This window comes from Cnephaeus nilssonii (assembly GCF_951640355.1).
Source record: "Cnephaeus nilssonii genome assembly, chromosome: 7".
Classification (NCBI taxonomy): domain Eukaryota; kingdom Metazoa; phylum Chordata; class Mammalia; order Chiroptera; family Vespertilionidae; genus Cnephaeus; species Cnephaeus nilssonii.
The window spans coordinates 100,501,731-100,523,337 of NC_137078.1; the positions used below are offsets into that span (position 1 = coordinate 100,501,731).

The 21,607-nt window shown below is 65.6% G+C and overlaps 1 protein-coding gene across 7 annotated transcripts in view; it reads left to right on the plus strand.

Moving 5' to 3' along the window:
* PLEKHG5 (pleckstrin homology and RhoGEF domain containing G5) overlaps nucleotides 1–21,607 on the plus strand; it is a gene marked incomplete at its 3' end in the record, with an annotated part of 44,877 nt that overhangs the window by 6,979 nt on the left and 16,291 nt on the right. For 4 of the 7 annotated variants that reach the window (XM_079777278.1, XM_079777274.1, XM_079777272.1 and 1 more), the window contains one exon: nucleotides 14,669–14,745. In XM_079777278.1, coding sequence (XP_079633404.1) covers nucleotides 14,669–14,745 — 77 coding nt within the window. Of the gene's footprint in view, nucleotides 1–13,704; nucleotides 13,826–14,530; nucleotides 14,575–14,668; nucleotides 14,746–19,640; nucleotides 20,070–21,607 lie in introns of those variants that run through there. The other 3 variants (XM_079777277.1, XM_079777279.1, XM_079777273.1) reach the window with 3 other exon arrangements.

The following is a 21,607-nucleotide window of genomic DNA, read 5'->3' on the forward strand; positions in this document are numbered from 1 at the left end:
CCGGGCTGCGGTGGGTGAACGGGCAGGTGACAATGGTCAGGCCCGATGCTGAACAGTGACTGGACCTCCCACCCCATCGTTGCCTGGGTCTGAGGGGCCTGTTGTCTGGCTGTCCCCCACATTCAGGGGAGCCCAGGGAGGCACCCACTTTCCTGAGACCTGTGGCCAGTGGGCCTAAAGGTCAAGGAGATGTCCCAGCTGGAAGGGCTCCCAGAGTGATCCTGGGGGAGGGAGGCGCTCCGGACTCAAGGTCAGGGTGCTGCCGGCTGTGGGCAGGAGGTGACACGGAGCATGGTGGGGAGACTGCAGCCCCACCCGCCTCCTGCCTGACCCCCAGCTTCCTGCGCTGTAAGATGGGGGTGATCCCGCCCTGGCCCGTCTGGCTCAGTCGGTTGGAGCGTTGTCCTGTGCACTAGAGGGTTGCACGTTTGACTCGGAGTCAGAGTTCGTGCAGGGGGAGGGGCAACCAACTGGCGTCTCTCTAGTCAATGTTTCTCTCTCTCTCCCTCTCGGTCTCCCTTCCTCCCTCTCTAGAATAAAATAAAATAAAATAAAAAACACGGCGACAAGGATCGTTGGCACACAGGGCCTGGCACACAGGGGGGCCGGCAATGTCAGTGTCCCTACTGTGTGCCCACCAGGAGCCAGAGCCCAAGACAGCACTGAGACAGGGTCCCTGGCCCAGCCGGAACCTCTGCGTCGGAGGAGATGAGAGCAGTGCAGGCTTCTCTGCCCTGGCCGCAGGGCCCAGGCCATGGCACATTCTCACCCCGAGGGCTGGGGTGGCCAGCTGGGGAGCCTCCGACCAGAGCCTGCAGGAGCCACTCGGGGGACAGAGCAGAAACCACGGGCCTGAGCCCTGCTGTGCCTGGACGTAGTCCCAGCTCCAGGGAGAATGGAATCCTATCTAATAAAGAGGGGATGTGCTAATTGACCTCACACCCTCACAAAGATGGCGGCGCCCACAGCCAATAAGGAGGGAATATGCCAATTGACTGCCACACCCTCAAAGATGGTGGTGCCCACAGCCACAAGATGGCAGCGCCCAGTCCCCTCAGCCCCGCCAGGGTGGCAGGCACACGGCATGGCTGGGCCCACCCCCAGGCCGGTCCGGCTGCTCCGCGTGCCTGCCTCCAGAGTCCCCCAGTCCCCTCAGCCCCCCCAGCCGCCCAGGGCCACCCGAGGAGCAGGTAACCAGGGCCGGCTGAGGCTTGCACTGCCGGCAGTGGCAGCAGCAGAGGTGTGATGGGGGCGTCGTCTTCCCCTGATCGCTGGGTTGCCTCCTGCCCCTGAGGGCTCCCGGACTGTGAGAGGGGGCAGGCCGGGCTGAGGGACCCCCCTCCAGTGCATGGATTTTCATGCTCCGGGCCATGTGGGCAGCACAGGACCGCGGGGTCGCCTCAGCCCCCTGCCTGGGATTGCAGCCGGTCTGGTGGGCGGGGGCTATGGTAGCCGGGGCTGGGGGTGGGGGGTTGTGGGGAGGCGGCCCGGGCTGGCTGATGCTCAGGGGTCGGGCTGGCTTGAGGCCAGGTGGCTGTGCCCAGATTCCCACCCGCACCTTCCACGTGGACGGGCCCACAGGTGGCCGAGGCTTCGGCCCATGTTTCCAGTCTCTGGAATGGTTTGCTCTGCAAGGAAGGGTCTGTGCCCCCCACACCCGGCCCACTGTTTACCCTCCACCCGTGCCAGCCTGGGCACACGCACTGCCTGCTGGCCGGGCACTGGCCTCCACCCCCCAGGGCCACCACCAGGCTGTGGTCCTGGAGGGTCCTTGGCCAGCACCCCTGGCAGGTGGGGACAGAGTCTTCTCATTCCCCGGAGCTGGGTGGGGGGTGGGGGGTGGTCAGGGACCCGTCCTCTCGGGCTTGGCCGGCGGCAGAGGCCGGCGGCGGGGGGCTGGGTTACATAATGGGCCTCGGCTGGCTGGCGGCGGCGTCTGCAGCCCCACCTGGGAACGCTTAACACGGCCCAGCCGCGAGGCTGCTTCTCACGCGAGCTGGCGGCTGGCACTGGGCACTGCCTGTCAGCGCCAGCTCTGTTCCCAGCCCCCCCCACACACACACAGCTGGCACTCTGGCTGCCCTGGGGGTCCACACAGGCCTCCCCAAGTGCCAGGAGGAGGAAAGGATGTGGTCGCCAGATCCTGGGGGGCTCAGGGGACCACAGAGGGTCATGGTGGACCTTGCCTGGGAGAGGGAGTGAGAGGGGCAGGCCCCCTTTTCAGACTGCAAGAACCGCCCCCCAAGTCTGCGTCCCCTCTCTCTGCCAGGCCCCTGCGTAGCCCCGTGAGCAGGATCTCGGGAGCCGCACAGTGGGGGCTCCTCCTTAACCCCCCCCCCCGCACAGATGCCAGCCAGTGAGGCCCAGGGAGGACCCTCAACTGGTCCCACCCCTTTGGGAGCTGCCCTCAGGGAAGGGGTCTCCAGGGCGGGTTGGGGGAGGCGTCTGGGGCTCAGCCAGGTCCCTGATGGCCGTGGCGTGGCTTGCTGAGAGACACGGGGGGGGGGGAGGGGTGTTGGGGGGCTGAGGGCTGTTCGGACCACCTGTTCCCCTTCCAGCCCCTCACTCAGCTGCCTGTGCGGCTCCTCCAGCCTCGGGCACTTCGCCCTCAAGGAAAGAGCTGACTTGCCAAGCGGCTCGCCCCTCCTCTCGCCCAAGGCGCTTGCCAGGCCCTGGATTAAGCAGCCCCGACACTCCAGGTCGTGTCCCCCTGTCTGTCCTGGTCCCAGCCAGTGGCCTCCCGGCTCCGCTGGGAGGAGGCGGGAGGAGGGGGCAGGAGAGCGGGCCTGGGCCGGGAGGCTGGGCTCCCAGCTTGGACCCCCTGGCTCACTCAGGCCGCGGGCTGCTCACCGGCAGTGCCTGTGTCTTCGAGGCCAGGCCGTGTGGCTTGTGCCTTGCACCCTGGGCAAGTGACCCCTGCCCTCCGCCCCGCCTCAGCTTCTGCACCCCGGTCCTGGGGTGACAGTCCCGTCTGCCTCATGGGCTGACGTGAGGATTAAAGGAGAGAACATATGAGCCGCGCTCAGCATGGCCTCTGGCCCGAGTCAGCGTAGCTGTCATCACTCTGCGGGGGGGGGGGGGGGGGGGGGGACTGGGGACAGAGCAGCGCGCAGGTCAGCCATGCCCACCCGCTGTCTCAGCCGCATCGCCAGCCGCCAGCCCTCTGGTTTCCTGGCTCCCCCAGCCCAGTGCAGGGCCCGCAGGCCTCCCTCGTGCACGGGAGGAAGGAGGGAGGCGGGGCTGGGGGCCTGCAGCCTGGACAGAGGAGAGTGGGCGACTCTGTGGGCGCTGAGGGGACATCAGGCGGAGGACTGGCAGTAGCCGAGGCGGGGAGGTGGGAAGCAGGAGGAGCATTTGGGGACAGAGAGGAGCTGGGGATGGGGCGCATGCATCCTGCAAGCGGGGGAGGGGGGGGGCACCGCTGGCCTCTGTAGTTGGGTGTGTGCAGGGGCAGGGGCTCCTGTGTTCACCCCAGAGCTGAGGGTAGGGAGGAATCATTGCTACTCCCCCCGCCCCCCACCCCCACACCTGAGGCTGCGTCGGGGCTGGTTGTTCTGACGCCGTAACCCAGAGCGCCCCACCGGGTCCAGCACAGGGCGTCGGGGCTGGGTCACTGCTCCGGGGCCACCCCCAACTCTGCAGCCCTGGCCTCAGGTGGGTGGGCACCGAGACGGGGCCGTGGCTGCCGGGGACACATTGTCTCACTCCCCAAGCTCGGCCTGACACCCCCACACTGGCCACTTGCCCGTGAACACGAGGGGGGCACCCCCAGCCTCTTGTGGGCTCAAGCCCAGGCCACGTGGGTGCAGGGATCGAGGACCGAGGAGCCTGCGTGTGTCCGTCCCTGGCTCCGCGCCTGGGAGGAGGGTGGGCGGGCATCTGGTTTGAATTACTCCGCTGCCTCTTGGCATCTCAGCCCTCAGCGAGGGGTGTGCAGGCTGCCTAGACAGCCACCCACCCCCTCGCACCCCGCAGCCCTGGGCGACCCCCCGGAGGGCAGAACCCTCTGCTGCCAGCTCTCCCCGCCTGGACCCCGTGCCTCCCTGTCGCCAGGTGCCTGGAAGGTGGGGTGCCCTCCTCTGCCCCGACTCGGCCCCCAACGCCAGGCCAGCTCCTCGGGGCCCTGGCAGGCTGGGGGGCACAGAGGGTCAGACAGAGGCGGCTTAGCAACATGGCATTTCCGGGTCTTCATGAGGCCAGGCCTCTGCCCTCTGACCACCCAGCCTCCTCCCCTAGGTGGCTGCCCAGGCCCCCGAGGTGGCTTTGAAGCCAGACGCTCCTGGGTTCAGATCCAAGTTCCGCAGCTCATTCGCTGAGCCCCTTTCCTCACCTGCGCCGCGGGACAGTCCTCCCGCCGTGGGGGACCCGGGGAGTGGCAGGCCAGGCCTTCCCGAGGACCAGGGCAGAGGTCTGCCCCAGGGCAGCCATCAGTCCTCATTTTGAGTTTCTAACTACATACAAGTGTGCAGTGTTTACCAGGCTTTGGAATAACCTGACTGGTAACGTTCATGCTTTGCATAGCTGGACTTTTTATTCTTCTTATGGTTCTTTTTTGGTGGCTTGTACCCCCCCATCTGCCAGCCCTTCCGACCTTCCTGCCCCGCCCCTCCATTCCCACCCTCCGCCCACAGTGCAGGGGGCGCCGAAGCTCCGTCCTGGCGGGGCCAGAGGCTCCCTGCGTGGCCCTGCCCTTGGTGCGGGTGACACAGTGCAAGGAGGGAGACGGGTGGGCGGGCAGCCGGGTGACGTGTGGCCAGCCTAGGGAGGGGAGGGGCCCTGGACCAGAGCCCAGAGGGCAGATTCGGGGCTCACTGGCAGCCTGAGGGCAAGGCCTCTGACCCCGAGGCCTCCTCCAGGCCTTTGCTCCGCGGAGCTGGGACTCACGCCTGGAGCTTCCCGGGGAGGGTGCCTGATGGGGCAGCCGAAGACAGCTCTGGGGTCACTCCCTGGCACCCTCATGGGGCTTCCTCTCCTCATTGAGGAACCCCGCAGGGCCCAGCCAGGGCTGGGGCTGGGGTCAGAGGTCAGGGCCAGGGGGCTGGGATTGCTCCTGGGGCAGCACATTTTTCTCCTCTGAAAACTTATCTGAGCAAAGAGGCCGCGGAACAATCGCACTCTTTTCCGGGCCTCTGCGTCCCCGCCGCCGGCCCATCCCCGCCGTGGGGGCTCTGAGGGGGCCGGGAAGTGGAAATTTGTGAAATGCTGTAGGAGGGGAAGAAAGGCGCTTTGTGTGGGGCCGGCCCGGCCATTGGTCAGCTCCGGGCCCCCGGCCGCTCCCGGCAGGCAGGCTCCCTCCCCGGGGAGGCTGAGCTCCCGGCCCAGGCCAGCCCAGGGTCCCTGCAGCCCCTCGGCAGCCCTGTGCCCTCGGCGTCCAGGCCTCGGGGACCCAGGTCCCCGGGGCCGCCCCGCCTCTGAGGGCCCGGGCCTGGTGGGGAGGCCTCCCTGGGCCTCGGCATGTTTCTCTACTGGAAGAAGCGGGGTGCCTATGAGCTGGAGGCGCTGCCCAGCGCCCTGGCCGGGCTGGAGCTGGGGGCCGTGGAGCGTTTCTCGTGGAGCTCCACCCTGGACATCATCGAGGACCTCGGGGGTAGGTGTGGGCCCCTTCCCGGGGGGGCGGTCAGGGGGCTCCCCCCTGGTCTCCCTGGCCGCCTCCCTTTGGTCGGAGCCTGTGGCCCGGCACCTGCACATGCCACTGTCAGTCACTCGCTCGGCCCCTCCCGAGAGCCGCTGCTGGCGGAGGAGGGGGCCCCCAGCATCAGCACCCCGAGGGCCTCGGCAGCCGCTGGGCCGGGCAGTGTGGGCCCCGGCGGCTGGGCTTGAGCGGGGCAGCCAGGGCGCCGGGCTTCAGGCCGGGCCTCGGCCTCTGCCTCCATCTCCAGGCGACGGGACGAGGTCTTCTGGGCCGTTTATGTCCGAGGCCCAGGCACCGTCGTTTCCCCGTCAGGCCCCTGCAGACAGCCAGGTGGAGGCCCGGGAAGGGCAGGTCAGCTCGTGGGGACGCTGAGGCACACAGACCGCATGCGGGTGCCGACCTGGCCTTCTCCCCGCCGCGAGGGGTTGGGAAAGCCGCGCAAACGATGCCAGCGGCGCCCTGGGCAGGGAGAGGACTCGCTGGGGTGACACAGAGCAGGCACAGTCCCTGAGGGATGTCATTATTGCCAACCCACCAGCAGCCCCGCAGGGCACGTGGCTTCCGGCTGGCGACCCCAGCAGCCAGGTCTGGCCCGCAGCGGCCGGCTGGGGTGGTCCAGGCCTCGGGCCTCTCCTCCTGTGGGGGGGGGGGGGGGGCGCCCAGTCGGGAGGAGCGGGAGCCTCTCCCGGTGCAGCGTCCCCCGGCGGGTGGGCCCTCCTGACCCTCCCTGCGGACAAGGGGCAGAGAGTGATGAGTAGGCCCGGGGTCCCCCACGGAAGGGGACCGCGTGGGGCATGGATTCCACCAAGCACAGGGAGAAACGCGGCTCCCAGAGGGAGACTGAGGTGTCCCCTGTGTGACGAGCCCCCTCTGCCTCCCGTATTGCGGCTGCAGTGGGCGGCGGGCACAGTGCTCACCGGCCCAGGGGCGCCGGGCACCTTCCCAGGCGGGTGCAGGGGGCTGAGAGGGCAGGACTGTGAGGAGGAGCCGTGGTTCTGGGCAGGGCATGGAGGAGGGGCAGGCGGGGGGGGGGGGGGGCGGCCAGGCTGCGGCAAGCTCCCTCAGGAGCAGAGGTGGGGGAGGGAGGGCAGTGTGCCTGGGGGCCGGCTGGGGGCATCCTTCCTGGGGCCGGAGAAACGGTGCACACAGTTCCTGCCCCCAGGCCTGGAGCCGGCCGCTTCCTCTGACCGTGGGCACCTGCCCGTTGTCCTGCTTGTCCTGCTTCCCCGCAGGTTCCCGTCTGCCCGAGGCAGGTCAGGCGGCCGAGGTCCTCACAGGCCAGGGATTGGCCTGAGGTCCCTTAGCGGGTCCCGGCCACAAGCCCGGGAGGCCCCTCCTCAGATTGTGCCCCTGCTCTCCTGGTCCCTCCATCTCTCACCCAGAGAAGCCAGGCTCTGCTCCTGCTGGGCCTCTGGGTCCCCAGGCTCTGCTCCTGCTGGCCTCAGGGTCCCCAGGCTCTGCTCCTGCTGGGCCTCCTGGGTCCCCAGGCTCTGCTCCTGCTGGCCTCTGGGTCCCCAGGCTCTGCTCCTGCTGGGCCTCTGGGTCCCCAGGCTCCGCTCCTGCTGGGCCTCTGGGTCCCCAGGCTCTGCTCCTGCTGGGCCTCTGGGTCCCCAGGCTCTGCTCCTGCTGGGCCTCCTGGGTCCCCAGGCTCTGCTCCTGCTGGGCCTCTGGGTCCCCAGGCTCTGCTCCTGCTGGGCCTCCTGGGTCCCCAGGCTCTGCTCCTGCTGGGCCTCTGGGTCCCCAGGCTCTGCTCCTGCTGGGCCTCTGGGTCCCCAGGCTCTGCTCCTGCTGGGCCTCTGGGTCCCCAGGCTCTGCTCCTGCTGGGCCTCTGGGTCCCCAGGCTCTGCTCCTGCTGGGCCTCCTGGGTCCCCAGGCTCTGCTCCTGCTGGGCCTCTGGGTCCCCAGGCTCTGCTCCTGCTGGGCCTCCTGGGTCCCCAGGCTCTGCTCCTGCTGGGCCTCTGGGTCCCCAGGCTCTGCTCCTGCTGGGCCTCTGGGTCCCCAGGCTCTGCTCCTGCTGGCCTCTGGGCCTCTGCCCGGGATGCCCCACCAACTCAGGCGGCTCCTGCGTTCCCAGGCCGGACGGTCCCTGCACCCTCGGAGCCCCCACGGCGAGCATTTAGAGGGGGCTTGTCCTGTGCCAGACTTTTGAAAGCCTTGGCTCCTGGCATCTGCATGCCCACCCTGGGGGTGGGGATAATTGTTTTTTTGGGTTTTTTTACACAGTCCCCCACAACCACAAATTATGCAGTCGCGTCTCCCCCATTTGGGGAAATATGGGGACGATTCTTCGTGTCCCCTCAGCAGGGTGGTGAGTGAGGCCCTCAGCCTCAGAGCCACCTGCTCACCGTGTGTCCCCGTGCCCACTCCACCCGCTGGGAGAGAGGCCCCAGCACGCAGTGGGTGGTGGGTACGCGGCGCATGAGCAGCCGGGGGAGCTGAGGCAGGCTGGGGGTGAGCCAGGCACACAGCTGTCTGTGTGGGCTCTGTCCTCTGCAGCCAGCCGGTCCCTGGCCTGGGCCCATCAAGGGTGGGTGGTGAGCCCCGGTGCCAGCTCGTCCCGTGATGGGGGTGGGGCTCATGCCCAGAGAGTGACTGTCCTGACTCGGAATCTCACACCCGGGTTCTGCAGCCCGGCTCCTGTTCCCCTCGGCCACTCTCGGTTCCTCTGAGGGGCCTGGGGAGGGAGCCCGTGGTGGACAAAGGGCAGGTGCCCACGGCAGCCTCAGCCAGAGGAAGTGGCCGCTGGCTCAGGCCTGGGGGCAGGAACGGGTGGACAGTATCTCTGGCCCCAGGAAGGAATTCTGAATGTGTCCACCCACCTCTCCTCACTGAGCCGAGGGCTGTGGGCGGCAGGGCAATAGTTGGAGTCTCCAGGCCTCAGGGGGACGATGCCAGCGATGGCTCTGGTCTCCACACAGGGAAGCGTCAGAGGCCATGGTCCGTGCCCTCTTCTGCCCACCTGATAGTCCTCCCCCAAGAGGCCCGGGGGCTTGGGAAGGGGACCACATTTCTTTCCCAGGCCACCTACGTCGCTCGGCCCAGTGTCAGAGGGGGGAGGGGCGGATGGTTCCGGGGCCAGTGACAGTTGTCCAGATCAGGCCCTTCTGGCTTTTGGCCAGATGTGGCCAAATCTTGCCCTGGTGAGGGGTCCTGTCCTGGCACAGCCTGCAGCAGCTGCGCAGCGGGCAGAGGCTCCCGGAGGGCTGGGCCGGCGTGGGAGGGGGCACTCAAGGCCACAGCTGCTTCCTGGGAGCGGCACCCTTTGCGTGGACAGGCCTGGGGCTGGGAGGTGGTGGGCAGGGAGCTTCTGCTTTCTTCAATTTGTTGTTCCACTTATTTATACATTCACTGGCTGATTCTTTTTATTTTTAACTAGAGGCCCTGTGCATGAAAATTCATGCACTGAAGCAGGGGGAGGGGTGTCCCTCAGCCCATCCTGCCCCCTCTCACAGTCCGGGAGCCCTCGGGGCGGGAGGTGACCCAGCGATCAGGGGAAGGCGACGCCCCCATCACACCTCTGCTGCTGCCACTGCCGGCAGCACAAGCCTCGGCCGGCCCTAGTTACCTGAGTCTCAGGCGGCCCTGGGCGGCTGGGTAGCTGCCATTCCATTCAAGGCTTGCCTGCTCCTCGGGCCGGCCCTGGATGGCTGGGGGGCTGAGGGGACTGGGGGACTCTGGAGGCAGGCACACGGAGTGGCCGGACCCACCTCAGGGCGGGCTCAGCCTTGTTGCGCGCCTGCCTCCCCAGTGGGGCTGAGGGGGCTGGGCGCCGCCATCTTGTGGCTGTGGGTGCCACCATCTTTGAGGGCACGACAGTCAATTAGCATATTCCCTCCTTATTGGCTGTGGGCGTCGCCATCTTTGTGAGGGTGTGACAGTCAATTAGCATATTCCCTGTTTATTAGATAGGATTTGTAAAAACTGATTTGAGAGAGAGAGGAAGGGAGAGAGAGAGGACAGAGAGAAACACTGATTTGTTGTTCCACCTATTTTATTAATTCATTGGTTGATTCTTTTTTAAAAAATATTTTTTTATTGATTTCAGAGAGGAAGAGAGAGGGAGAAAGAGCTAGAGCATCAATGATGAGAGAGAACCAATGATGAGAGAGAACCTCTTGCATGCCCCACAATGGGATCGAATCCACAACCTGAGCATGTGCCCTGACCAAGAATCAAACCGTGACCTCCTGGTTCATAGGTCGATGCTCAACCACTGAGCCACGCCAGCCGGGCTGATTCTTCTTTTTTAAATTGGTTTTAGGGAGAGAGAAACATCCTTCGGTGGCCTCCCATCCTTGCCCTGACTGGGGATCAAACCCACAACCTCGGTATGTGCCCTGACCGGGAATGGAACTGCAGCATTTTGGTGTGCGGGACGATGTGCCAATCAGCTGAGCCACCAGCCAGGGCTACATTCTTTCCTTTCCTTTTTTTCCTTTTTGCACTCAGTCTTGAAAATCCAGTGTGTATACAGCACGCAGTGTGAAGCCGCCTCACTGCCCATGCTCAGCAGCTACAGGGCCAGTGGCTGCGATCTGGGGTCAGACCTGCTGCAGAGGGTCAGGCGGTGAGCTGAGACCAAGCATGGAAGCCAGAGGGCCCTGCAGGTGTGAGTTATGGCAGAGCTATGGCAGTGGCAGCGTTCCTAGAGCAACCTGGTGGGGAAGATAGGTCAAAAGTCAAGGGTAGCCCGGCCAGCTTGGCTCAGTGGATAGAGCATTGGCCTGAGGGCTGAGGGTCTTGAGTTCAATTCCAGTCAAAGGCACAGACCTTGGTTGCAGGTTCGATCCCTGGCCCAGGTCGGGCAAGTGTGGGAGGCAACCATCAATGTCTTTCTCACATTGATGTTTCTCTCTGTCTCTCCCTCTTCCTTTCACTCTCTCTAAAGAAAAAATAAACGGAAAAATATCCTCGGGTGAGGATTAACAACAACAACGAAAGGAATAGGTCAAATCACAGGGCCGCCCGGGACAGTGGGCCGAGGAGGGAGGCTGGTCTGGGGGGTGATTATGCTGAGGCGGACGGGCCTTCCTGGAGCCTGAGTTCTCCGCGTTTGACTTGGGCCTTGGAGGCGGGCAGGATGTCAGGGGCCGGTGGTGTGGAGGATGCGGCAGGGGACAGGGGACAGAACCAGGAAGGGCTGGGCCAAGGTCAGAGCTCAGTTCCTTCCCGGGAGAGGCAGTGAGGAACCTGCTGAGGGGCTCCGGGAGGGAGTGGTGGGGGCCGCGGAGGGTGCAGGGTGTGTGTCAGCCGGAGGCAGCTGAGGCAGACACGGCTCAGAACCCGGAGCCATCACAAACACGGCCCGGGGCTGCCAGGCTCCTCTGGTTTGTCCAGAGAAGCCAGAAATCTGGATTTTTATGTGAAATCTGACTTTTCAGAGTTGGCAACCCATTCAAATTCTTTTGAAGCGCCGTGCGCAGCCAAACCAAACATGTCTGCAGGCGGCATCTGCCCAGGCGCCCGGTCGCCAGTTGTGGGGGAGATCATGTTGAGGGGCAGGCATCCTGTGACCAAGATGGGGGCAGGGGGGGTGGGCAGAGCTGGCAAGGGGCTTGTCTGCCCGGCTGGGGGGCTTGGCTTTCCCTGGGACCGTGGGGGCTGGAGGAGCCGGGAGGGCAGCTGGGCTGTTTCAGACCCAGACCCAGCCTCTGGCACCCTGCGGTGGGGCAAGTTCAGGGTTGCAGGTCTGCCTGGGGCTTGGCTAAGGACAAGTGGCCAGACACATGCTCAAGTCAAAGGGGGCAGCCCGGCCTGTGGGGCTCAGTGGTTGCGCGTCGACCTATGAACCAGGAGGTCAGGGTTCAATTCCCGGTCAGGGCACATGCCTGGGTTGTGGGCTTGATCCCCAGTGTGGGGTGTGCAGGAGGCAGCCGATCCATGATTCTCTCTCCTCATTGATGTTTCTATCTCTCTCTCCCTCTCCCTTCCTCTCTGAAATCAGTAAAAAAAAAAAATCAGAGGGGTGGAGCTGGGGGGAAGCCAGGGCAGGCACAGAGCTGCCTTCTCCACCCCCCTCTTTGCTCTAGGGCCCTCTCCATTGACCAGCTGTTTCTGTGGGTCCCCTCATTTTGCTCCCCAACAATTGCAGGGTTCTGTATCCACTCAGACTGACTTTCCATGATCTCAGGGTTCCAGGGCCCAGAAGTCGTCTGTCTCAATTCAAGTTCCCAAGACAGTGAATCTAATTGGCTGGACGAGGCCAGGCGGCTACCTTGGACCCAAGCGACTCTGTCCAAGTCGTGCCATCCCCTGGTACAACATGTCCCCCTAACCAGGCCCACCCGCTCTGCAGGGCTGGAGGTGAGCAGCTCGCCAGAGGGCGGCTCCCGGCAGGCTTTGGTGGGGAAGACCCGTTCCTGTGCCTGAGCCTCCCCAGTCCCCACAGGCCCCTTTCCTGTCCCGGGGGCCGCCAGGGTCCTCACGGTTTTCCGGTGTTTGGCGTCTCTGGGAAGCTCAGCTACAGGCCCCAGGAGGCTGATGCTCGGCTCAGAGCACACGGAAGGCTGGGTCCCAGGGGAGCTGGGAGCTGGGACCACCGTCTGGGGAGGAGGGTGTAGAAAGCAGGCTGAGCACCTTGGAGGGGCTGAAACCAAGTTAGAGGCCAGAGGTCAGCTGGGTAGAGCCCCAGTGCCTGGAAGAACGTCCGAACCCCACACATCAACGACCCGGGGTGGCTGTGGTGTGGCCATGGTGTCCAGCCCTGCAGTGGCTGTCATGGCGGGACCTAGAAAGCGGGGAAGGCAGTTCCAGACCCCATGGGGGAGGAATAGCCTGGAGCCCACAGAATTTAGAGCCAGAACCCCAAACTCTTGGGGCATAGGGCGTATGACCTTGACTTCATGCCCAGCATTTCCAGAACCCAGGGATCTGGAGTCAAAAGATCCAGATCTTGTCTGGTGGAGTTTGATAGGCCCCAAGTAGGGTGCGTGGGAAAACCGCCCCCCCCACAAAGCTGACCGAGGGGCCCAGTTCTCCATGGGAACCCAGATAGTGGAGGGGGCTGCTGGAGTTGTGGTGGAGAATGCTGCAAAAAAGACCAAAAAACAAACAAACCAACCAACAAAAAAGGACCCTGCCCCCTCCCTTAACCAGCCTTAACCAGCTACCTCCTGCAGGCGATCTGGGTGGGGCCAGCTGGACCACTGACCCAGGGACCCTCCAGGGCCCGCCCCGGGCTTGGCACATGTGTGTTTGCTGAGTGGATCCAGAATCCACAAGCTGTGGGCCCCACACAGCTCCTTCTGCCGAAGGTCCTGAGGGCAGGCCTGGGTTTGGGCCACCCGGGAGTCCCCAGGGCCGACCGTGTACGGCAGGCACCTGCTCTGGCTGAGAGGTCCGTGGAGAAGGGCGCCTTGGGGAGAGGGACGCAGGTGCCACTGGCCACTGGGCCTCCCATGCCTGGGTCTCTGGCGACAGCCTGGGGTGGGAGGGGGTCTGGGGATGCCCAGCCTCCTGACCGGCTGCTGGCTGTGTTGTGAGCCCGTGTGTGCCAAGCTGTGCTCATGTTAGCTGCGCTTCTGTACATGTTTGCACTTCCATGAAGTTTTCAATGCCAGCCAGCGCGGAGATGGCAGCACGCCGGCGGGAGCCACCAAGCCCACTCCGGTTCACGGGGCCTGACCATCCCTGACCCATGTCTAAGGGGGGTGTCTCCGGTGGGGGGGTGGGCGTGAGGCGCAGCGAGCGGTCCTGACCTGCATCCACGCAGACGGCCCCTCTGGACCCGGAGAAACAGCACGTAGAATGCTGATCCCCTTCCCCGGAGACGGAAAGTGTCCCCCACCATCCAAACGGGGGGGGTCGGCTCCATGTGCGGGGCCGGGGCTGAGGGGGGCGGAGGGACAGCCTTCGGCCTCACCCGCCACATTTCCAAGGGGGTCGCGGCGGGGAGCGCGGCGCGCTCGCGGCAGACGCCCCGCGGGGGAGGGGCGCGGGGCGGGGGCGCGGGAGGGGCGGGGCCAGCGCGGGGCTCCGAGCCCCGCCCCCCGAAGGCGGGGCCACGCGTCCAGCCCCGCCCGCCGCCCACCTGCCCCGCCCCGCCTCCCGCCGCCGAGGGTCCCGCGGCCGCGGCGCTCCGGCCTCTCCCCGCGCCGCCCCGCCCCGCCGCCGCCGCCGCCGCTCCCCGCCCCCCGGGCCGGCCCGCTACGCCCCCCGCCCGCCCGCGTCCCCGCGCCCGCGCCTGCTCCATGGGTGAGTGCGGGGCCCCTGGCCGCGCCCGCCGTGCAGGCCCGCGCCTCCGCGCCAGCTCGGGGCGGGGGGGGGGGGGGGGGGCAGGGGCGCCGCGGTGGGGGGCGGGGAGCGGGGAGCGAGGGGGACCGGGCCCGTCCCCTCCGCTCCGCGGTGGGGCGCTCGGTCGCCCCCTCCTCTGGGGAAGGCCTGCTGGAGGTGGGAGGTGGACGCCGGCCTCGGAATCGGGGCGGCGGGGTCCAAACCCTGCCCCCGTGTTGGGGTTCGCGGCAGCAGCACCTCTCCCCCAGCCCTGCCCGCTGTCTGGGGTGGCAGCCCCCTGCCCCCTCCGCTCTTGCACCCCAGCTCTTTTAGGAAAGGCAGCTTGGAGGGGGCCCAGTTCTGGGTCAGAGATGGACCGTGGGTAAGGGGGACCCTCTGGGCCTTTGAGGGGCGTCCATGCAGAGTGACGTGCAGGGCAGGGGTAGGAATAGCTGTTGGACCCCTGGGGTCCCCCTCCCCCCCCCCAGCCGTCCTGCAGGACCCCCCAGGAAGTCAGGGGCCCCACCAGGTCTGGGAGCAGCGCCCCTCCCCCCTCCCCCCCCCCCCCCCAGACCTGAGGGACGGCGGGCGGCGCAGCCTCTCCGGGTGGAATCTGGACAGCTTCCCCCGGGAGCGGCAGGAGAAAGCTGCAGATCCCAGCAGATAAGCTGGCATTGAAAGAAGAGGGACACTGACCTCCTCTGACGGCCCCACCCATCCTCCGCTGGGAGGTGCGGGGCCCTGGGGGAGCCTGGGTGCCCGGTCTGGGGTGCACCCTTCCCTGGGCCCCACCCCACTGATAACCTCCTGCTCTCTCCCCTGCAGATGCCGGGAGCCTGGCTGAGGAGAAGGGCCTGCGCTGTCAGAACCCCGACTGCATGGACAAGGGGCGGGCGGCCAAGGTAGGGAGCTGGAGGCCGGTGGGGGGGGTGGCTGCGGAGGGCAGGGCGCTCACCGGCCTCTCTGTCCAGGCCCCGGCAAGGGCGCAGCGGAGTCGCCACAGTGCGCCGGGGCTCCGGAGTGGGTAGGGACCCGGGGGCTGGTTTTGGAGGCAGAGGGGTGCCCCAGAGCCCTTTTCTGTACGGCAGTTCGTGCAGCAGCCCTGGGGGGACAGGAGCCGTGGCCCCATGTCACAGATGAGGCAGCTGAGACTCTGTAGGGGGAAGCCCCCCTCCCCGGGTTCTGTTCCAGTGCCAGTTGGCACCCTCCCTGCAATACCAGGCCACTCTTCAGGCCTGGGCACGGGCCAGGGACGCTTTGGGACCGTGGCGGTGGCCCTGGGGCTGACGAAGGGGAGGGACGGGCTGGTCCTGGAGTGCCAGGCCTGCGGAGCCGGGAGTGAGGCGGAACCGGGGGGTCATGGTCAACAGGACGCCGCGCTTCTGCCCCTGACGTGCCGGGCGCTGTGCCACGCGCTCTCTGCGCCTTATGTGCCACTGGGGGAGCCCTGCTGGGGAGACATCGTGGCCCCGTTTCCCCGATGGAGATACTAAGGCTCAGAGAGGGCCTGGGACTTGGGAGGCCCTGCAGCTCAAGAGAGAGGGAGCCAGGGTTTGAGCCCATGTCGCGCTCCTCCCAGCACGCATCTGAGCGACAGGTGGAAACTGCCGCTGCTTCCAGCGTGGGGCTCGGGCTCAGAGGACTCAGGGTCACTTCCTTCTGGCCGAGATCTGTCCTGTCGTCATTCCCGTTTGCAAATGGGGAAACTGAGGCTCAGGGAGGTAGTGGCTCACCCAGGGACGTGTTGCTGGGATGTGGTGGAGCTGGGATTTGAACCCAGAGCCCAGATCTGTGTAATGCCAGAGCCCGGGGTAGCTCGGCTAACCACGGTGTAGCTGGGCTCTGCCAGCTGCAGGAAATTAAAAACGCCACTCCCTCAGGTCCCTTGCCTCCTCCCCCTCCCCCCCCCCCCCCCCCCCCCCGCACGCAGACCCACAGCGTACATGCTGCACAGGAGGGCCACGGCTAGAAGGAACAGTCAGAAGGAACGCGGAGGACTGTTCTCGGGTGGGAGGCTTCCAGTTGCCGTAGTCACCAGGCAAGGGGGTGTCTGTGATTCAGACAATCTGTTGGCACGGATGGTGCCTGGCATTGGCGCTTTGGTTTTGGCAGGCTGCCTCGCTCCCAGATGGGGGCTCCTGGCAACAAATGGGCCTCATTACCCCACTGCCCAACCTGCCAGGGGCCTGCACAGCCTTGGGGCTTCTGCCTGACCCTGAGGCGTGACAAGAGGGGCCAGGCCACACTGTCCTGGCCCCCTCTGGTGGGCAGCTGCCCCTGGGGCAGATCCTGGAGCCGGGGCAGGCGTGGGAGGGCCTGGACTGTGCAGAGGTGAGGCCTGTGGATGAGGGCTGGTTTCAGAGCAAGTGGGGGGCAGCCACAGGTCCTAACTGAAGCCCAGCCTGGGCCTCCTGGAACTCGGCAGTGCTGACCGTGGCATCCGCAGCCAGAGGGCTGCCCAGCCTGCAGGGGGAAGAGCTGAAGCACTGTCATTGGTGGGACCCACTTTGGGACAATTGGCACAGACTCGCCTCAGGGACCTGAGTGATCCGAGGGAGGAGGGCTAGTCAGGGAGGACATCCTGGAGGAAGTGGCCTCTGGTGAAAGTGAAAACATCCATAGGCAAGCAGGAAGGGGGAACTGCCACAGGCAGGAGTACAGAGGCAGTTCTTGCCAAGCAGATGAGGTGGCTGGAGGAGGGGGTGAGAGGAGGAGCCAAGACTATCCTATTGTTGACGATGATAATAACCACCACTGACTGAACACGTGTATGTGCCTGGTGGGGGTCAGGCCCTCACTGAACCCTTGTGAGAACTTCAGGAGGAAAGCATTAAGATTCCCTCATGACACGTGAGGAAACTGAGGCTCAGAGAGGTGAAAGGACTTGCCCGCACCACACAGCTTGGTTGGCAAAGCTTGGCCTGGAGTGAGATCAAGAGCCTCCTCCCTGGCTGTTCTAGGAACGGCTGGCAGGATATATGAGCTCTGAAGGAGATGACATCATTCATTCATTCACCAAATCAGCTTTGAGCATCAGCGGGTTCTAGACCCTGGAGGTGTCCAGGAAACAAAGGTCCTGCCCTCCGGAGCTGACATCCTGTCCCCCTGGGAGGAGGACGGAAGTGAGGACTCCGCTTTGCCAAACTGGCCCCCAGGCTGCCCTGGGGCAAAGCCATCTTTCAACCGGGCTGGACGCTTCCGCTCTGGGCCCACCCTGGAGGTTTGGTTTGCATCTCTCCTGGGTGCTGAGGCTTCTGAGATGAATCAGCTGCCCCACCTCTACCTCCTTCCCCTGGAGTTCACGCCGAGGGCTGGCATCCTGAGGAGTGCGGAGCTATGAGGTGGAGGAAAGCTGAGTGAGCTGGCGGGACGTTGGGGCTGTGAGGGAGTGAGCAGGGCCCGGGGGATGGGGAGAGGGAGGCAGAGCTGGGTGGGAGCACCGTGAGGGACATCTGCCTTGGGGGCCTCAGATGGAGATGTGTAGTCCAGCCAGAGAGGCTCAGTTGGTTGAGCACCATCCTGTGCATGACACTCAGAATCAGGGCACGGACCTTATGGTTTGACCCCTGGTCGGCCTGTCCTCAGGTGAGGGTTTTTTTAAAGATGTGTAGAGTAGCCCACATCTGTGACCTCCAGAGTCACAGCCCACTCCTTCCCAGCTGCATGACCCCGGGCAGTCACTCCATCTCTCCCCACCTCGGTGTCCAGATGAGTTGTGCTGAGGACGGAAAGGGCGTGTAGTGCTTGGCACAGACTGGCGCCCGGTGGGTGTTCAAGAGAATGCCAGCAGCGACTGCCTGCTCACCCTCCACCGAGGAGGAGAGACCCCCCGGCCTCAGGCGCACTTTCCTTCTCCCTAAGACCTGAGACACCCGGGGTGCCACCCAGACCCTGGCCAGTCCTGCCCCGTGGACACAGGTTTGTGGTACGTCTGTCCTGTTCCAAGGGCAAGTGGAGCTCAGAGTCTGGGAGCTGGGGAAGTGTCCTCTTCCTCCCTCCCTCATGGAGGGCCAGTGTGGATGGGATGGGGGTCCCCGTTCTCCGGCAAGGGCCCCGCCAGCCGGACAGGGTCTGGCCCCCTGAGCTGGGCTCTGGTCAGAGTTGCTGAAGGAGACCTGGAAGAGGGCTGACGCTGGCCCCGGAGACACTGGGCTAAGGCATTGGAGGGGGCAGAAGCTTGGGATGCCTGGAGTGGCCCCCAGGCGTCATCCTCAGACAAAGGTATTGGCTCCTCGGCCACCATTTACTCAGCTGGGGGCCCTGTGTCCGGCTTCACCAGGGGACCCCAGCTGGTCCTCACACCCCTGCCTTGCAGTGGGCCCCACCCCACCTCCATCAGACAGGACACGGGGAAGCCGGGGGGGGTGGGGTGGGTGGGGGAGATGACTAACCGGGGCAGGTCCAGCGAGTCTGTCCTCCGCCTCCCACTGCTAAGGCGCTGTCGGGAGGAAAGGGAGGTTTGTTTTTCCGCGCGGCTCCCAAGGGCCCGGGCAGGGAGGTGAGTTTGGGTTCAGTAGAGGCCGGAGTTTGCAGCAGCAGCTGAAGCTGTTCCCCGACGGATAGGTAGCGAGCACCCCCTGCCTAGAAGTATTCAAGCGGAGAGAGTGGGAGCTGGATTTGCTGAACAAGGGGCCGCGCGGTGGCAGGGATGGGGGTGTGCGCGCCGAGGGGAGGGGCGGCCAGATGAAGACGCGTGGACACGGGGCAGAGGAAGGGGGGGTCTGAGGTCCCTGTGGAGGAAGAGTGAGCAGGATGCAGTGAATGATGGGAGAGGTGTCACCTATTCTCCGTGCAGCACTCTCGGGGATAAGAGGTGGAGGTCAGGGTGCCCTTGCCAGTGGCCTGATTCTGGGGTTCCCTGGAGGTAACTGGTCTCTTTAGATGCGGGTCAGCTGTAGAAGGTGGCAGTCCAGTCTGTACCCAAAGGGGTGGGACCAGAGAAGCAATGCCAGTGGAACTCCTGGGCTTTGGCTAAGTCCGTGGTCGGCAAACTGCGGCTCGCAAGCCACATGCGGCTCTTTGGCCCCTTGAGTGTGGCTCTTCCACAAAACACCACGGCCTGGGCGAGTCTATTTTGAAGAAGTGGCGTTAGAAGAAGTTTAAGTTTAAAAAATGTGGCTCTCAAAAGGAATTTCAATCGTTGTCCTGTTGATATTTGGCTCTGTTGACTAAGGAGTTTGCTGACCACTGGGCTAAGTAATTGGGGGGGTGGGGGGAGGGGAGAGACCCACAGGTGAAGGCCTGGGGTACTTGGCCCAAGAGCGAGACAGAGGACCCAGTCCATGTGACTGGGCTCAGACCAGCTGCCCTGGCGTGGACCCAGCCCCCAGGAAGGCAGCCCCTGCCAGGAGGGGGCTCCAGGCGGGCTTGGTGAGGGCTGAGGGGTGTGGCCTGTGGTTGGGAAAATGCAGGGGGGCCCAGGATCTGCCCTGGGGCCGAGGTCCCTGCACCCACCTCAGGGGAAGGAGGAAGGCGTGCCTGGGGCAAGCTGCTGCCTCCCCAGCGGTGCCCTGTCTCCCCACGCACCGCCTGCACCCCAAGTTCCTCGCAGAGAGGGAACCACCCAAGGGCGGAATGGCCCCCTTTGCAGCCATGCGTGAGCCAGGAAAGAAGAGGGGGACACGGAGACGGCCAGACGGGTTTCGCAGGCGCCACAGAGGCGCAGTTCCGAATCCAGCCGTTTATAACGGGGAGGGAGCGCGCCTGGCTTGGGGCGATTCCCGGGGCGGGCTCTGCCTGGACCCCTGGGCCCCCTCTCGCCGGCCAAGACAGCTTCCTGCCGCAGGCCTCCCCGATGGGCGAGCTCCTGTCTTCCAGCCCAGGTTCAAGACCAGGGACTTAGGACTTTCCGGAGATCTGTAAAGGGCCAGCCCCCTTGGGGACAGACAACCGCCCCCCCCCTTCCGCTCCCTGCAGCCCGGACCCTAGATCACTCCCCGAGCGCCAGCGGGGCTTCCTGCCACCCCCTGGGCCCAGTCAGGTCTGCCACCTGGGCCCAGCACTCCCCCATCCCCGCCGGGGTGCATGATGGTACATCCCGCCCCGCCCAGGTGGTAGCGCCCGGGCCGTCTACCGTAATTCCCTTACGTGTGGCGCCCCAAGGCGGCACAGATCCTCTGAGCCCGCCCGGCCCCACGGCTCCGGTACCCCTCGCCCTGTGTGCCCAAGGGAATTGGCCAGTCTTGGCCTGAGTTCCAGCCATAGGGGAGGAGGCCCATGTCCCTCGGTGAGTCTCCCAGGGAAGCTGGGGTCCGGACGGGGTAAGTTCGGGTGCCAAGTCTCCCCCTAAATCAATGAACAGACCCGGAGTGGCAAGTCCCCTGCAGTCCCAGGCCCGCAGGTGGGTGTCCGTGGGCGCCACGGGCTCTGCCTCTGAGGGTGCAATGAATGGGCCCCAGGGCCTGCCCCCGCCCCCGCGGCTCTAGGGGGTGATCTGCTCCGAGATACGGCCCCGAGGTCGGGCCTTGAGGAGCCTGCGGAGTCCCAGCCCGCGGATGAAGTTCGTTGCTGGGGGCGGGGGGCGCCTTGTGGGGTGGCTGGAGGTCTCTGTGGACTCCCTACCTGGGGATCAGAGTGGTCCCAGGCAGAAAGTCAACTGGCGGCCAGCAGGGGGCGAGAGAGGCACCTCAGTCAGTGGGGTGGCTGCGGGGAGAGGAGGGGAGAGGAGCAGGGAACCCTGGCGAGGCCCTGCCGCCTTAACCAAGGCTGGGAAATGGCAGCCAGGGGTCCCTGGGCCCCCAGATTCCCCAGTCACTTCCCCAGGTTTGGGCGGCTCTCGGCAGGTTTTACAATTCCTCTGCCCCTCAGCCAGGGCCCAGCAGCCATCCTAGACGGAAAATTCCTAAGAACTGATCAGCGCCTGCTTGGCACAGCTGGGCAAGGGCAGTGGTAGCCCCCCTCCTTGACCCCCCTCCCCCCCAGCACAGGTCTTCACAGCCCCGCACGCGTCCTCTCCCCCTTCCTTCCCGAGGAGCCTTCTGTCTGGGGCCGGAGAAGGTGCCAGGGGAAGGCGCTGGCTGCCACGCTCGGATCCGGGCTCCACGCTCAGGCACATCTGAGCGGGGACAGACAGGGCGGGAGTTCAGGACCACAGCCTCTGCCTGTCTCCCTGGCGCTGCACCCCAGCCCGACTGCTCTCTGGGGAGGAGGGGCCGCGCTGGTTGCAGAGGCCTGGCCTGTGGATGGGTTCCCTGCCCCCTGCCCTCTGCCCAGCACAGCCCAGGGCCCAGGGCCCAGAGGACAAGGGGTGAGGGGCAGGCCCAGGGGGAGGGAGGAGCTGGCTGGCCGTTGGGAGTGGGGAGAGCAGCCTGGCAGAACAGGCCCAGCCCTGGCTGACCTGCCCACGCACGCAGCCTCCGCCCCTGGATCTCCCAGGTGCCAGATGGGGCCTTGGGGCTGGTAGATTCCCAGGGGAGCTGAGCCCCAGTGGGAAGCCCTTGGGCAGGGGTGTCCCTCCCGCCAGGGAGCCCCAACTCCTGATCCCAGGCTCATCTGCTGTGGGCAGAGCACAGACCTTGCCCCGGATAGAGATCTCCCTCGCCCACTGCAGACAGGAGGGGCCCCCGGCCATAGTGGGGGTGGGGATGCCCACAGGCCTCTTTTTCTGGGGCTGGGGAGGTGGTGCTGGGGGGAGTGGGAAGGGGGCTCCTGCCTCGGAGACTCCATTATTCATCAGCCCCAGCATCTGGTTTCTGGGTATCAGTTTCAACAAGCCGGTCCTGACTCATGAGCCTGGAGCTGGGGCTGGGCGGGGAGGGCCCCTCC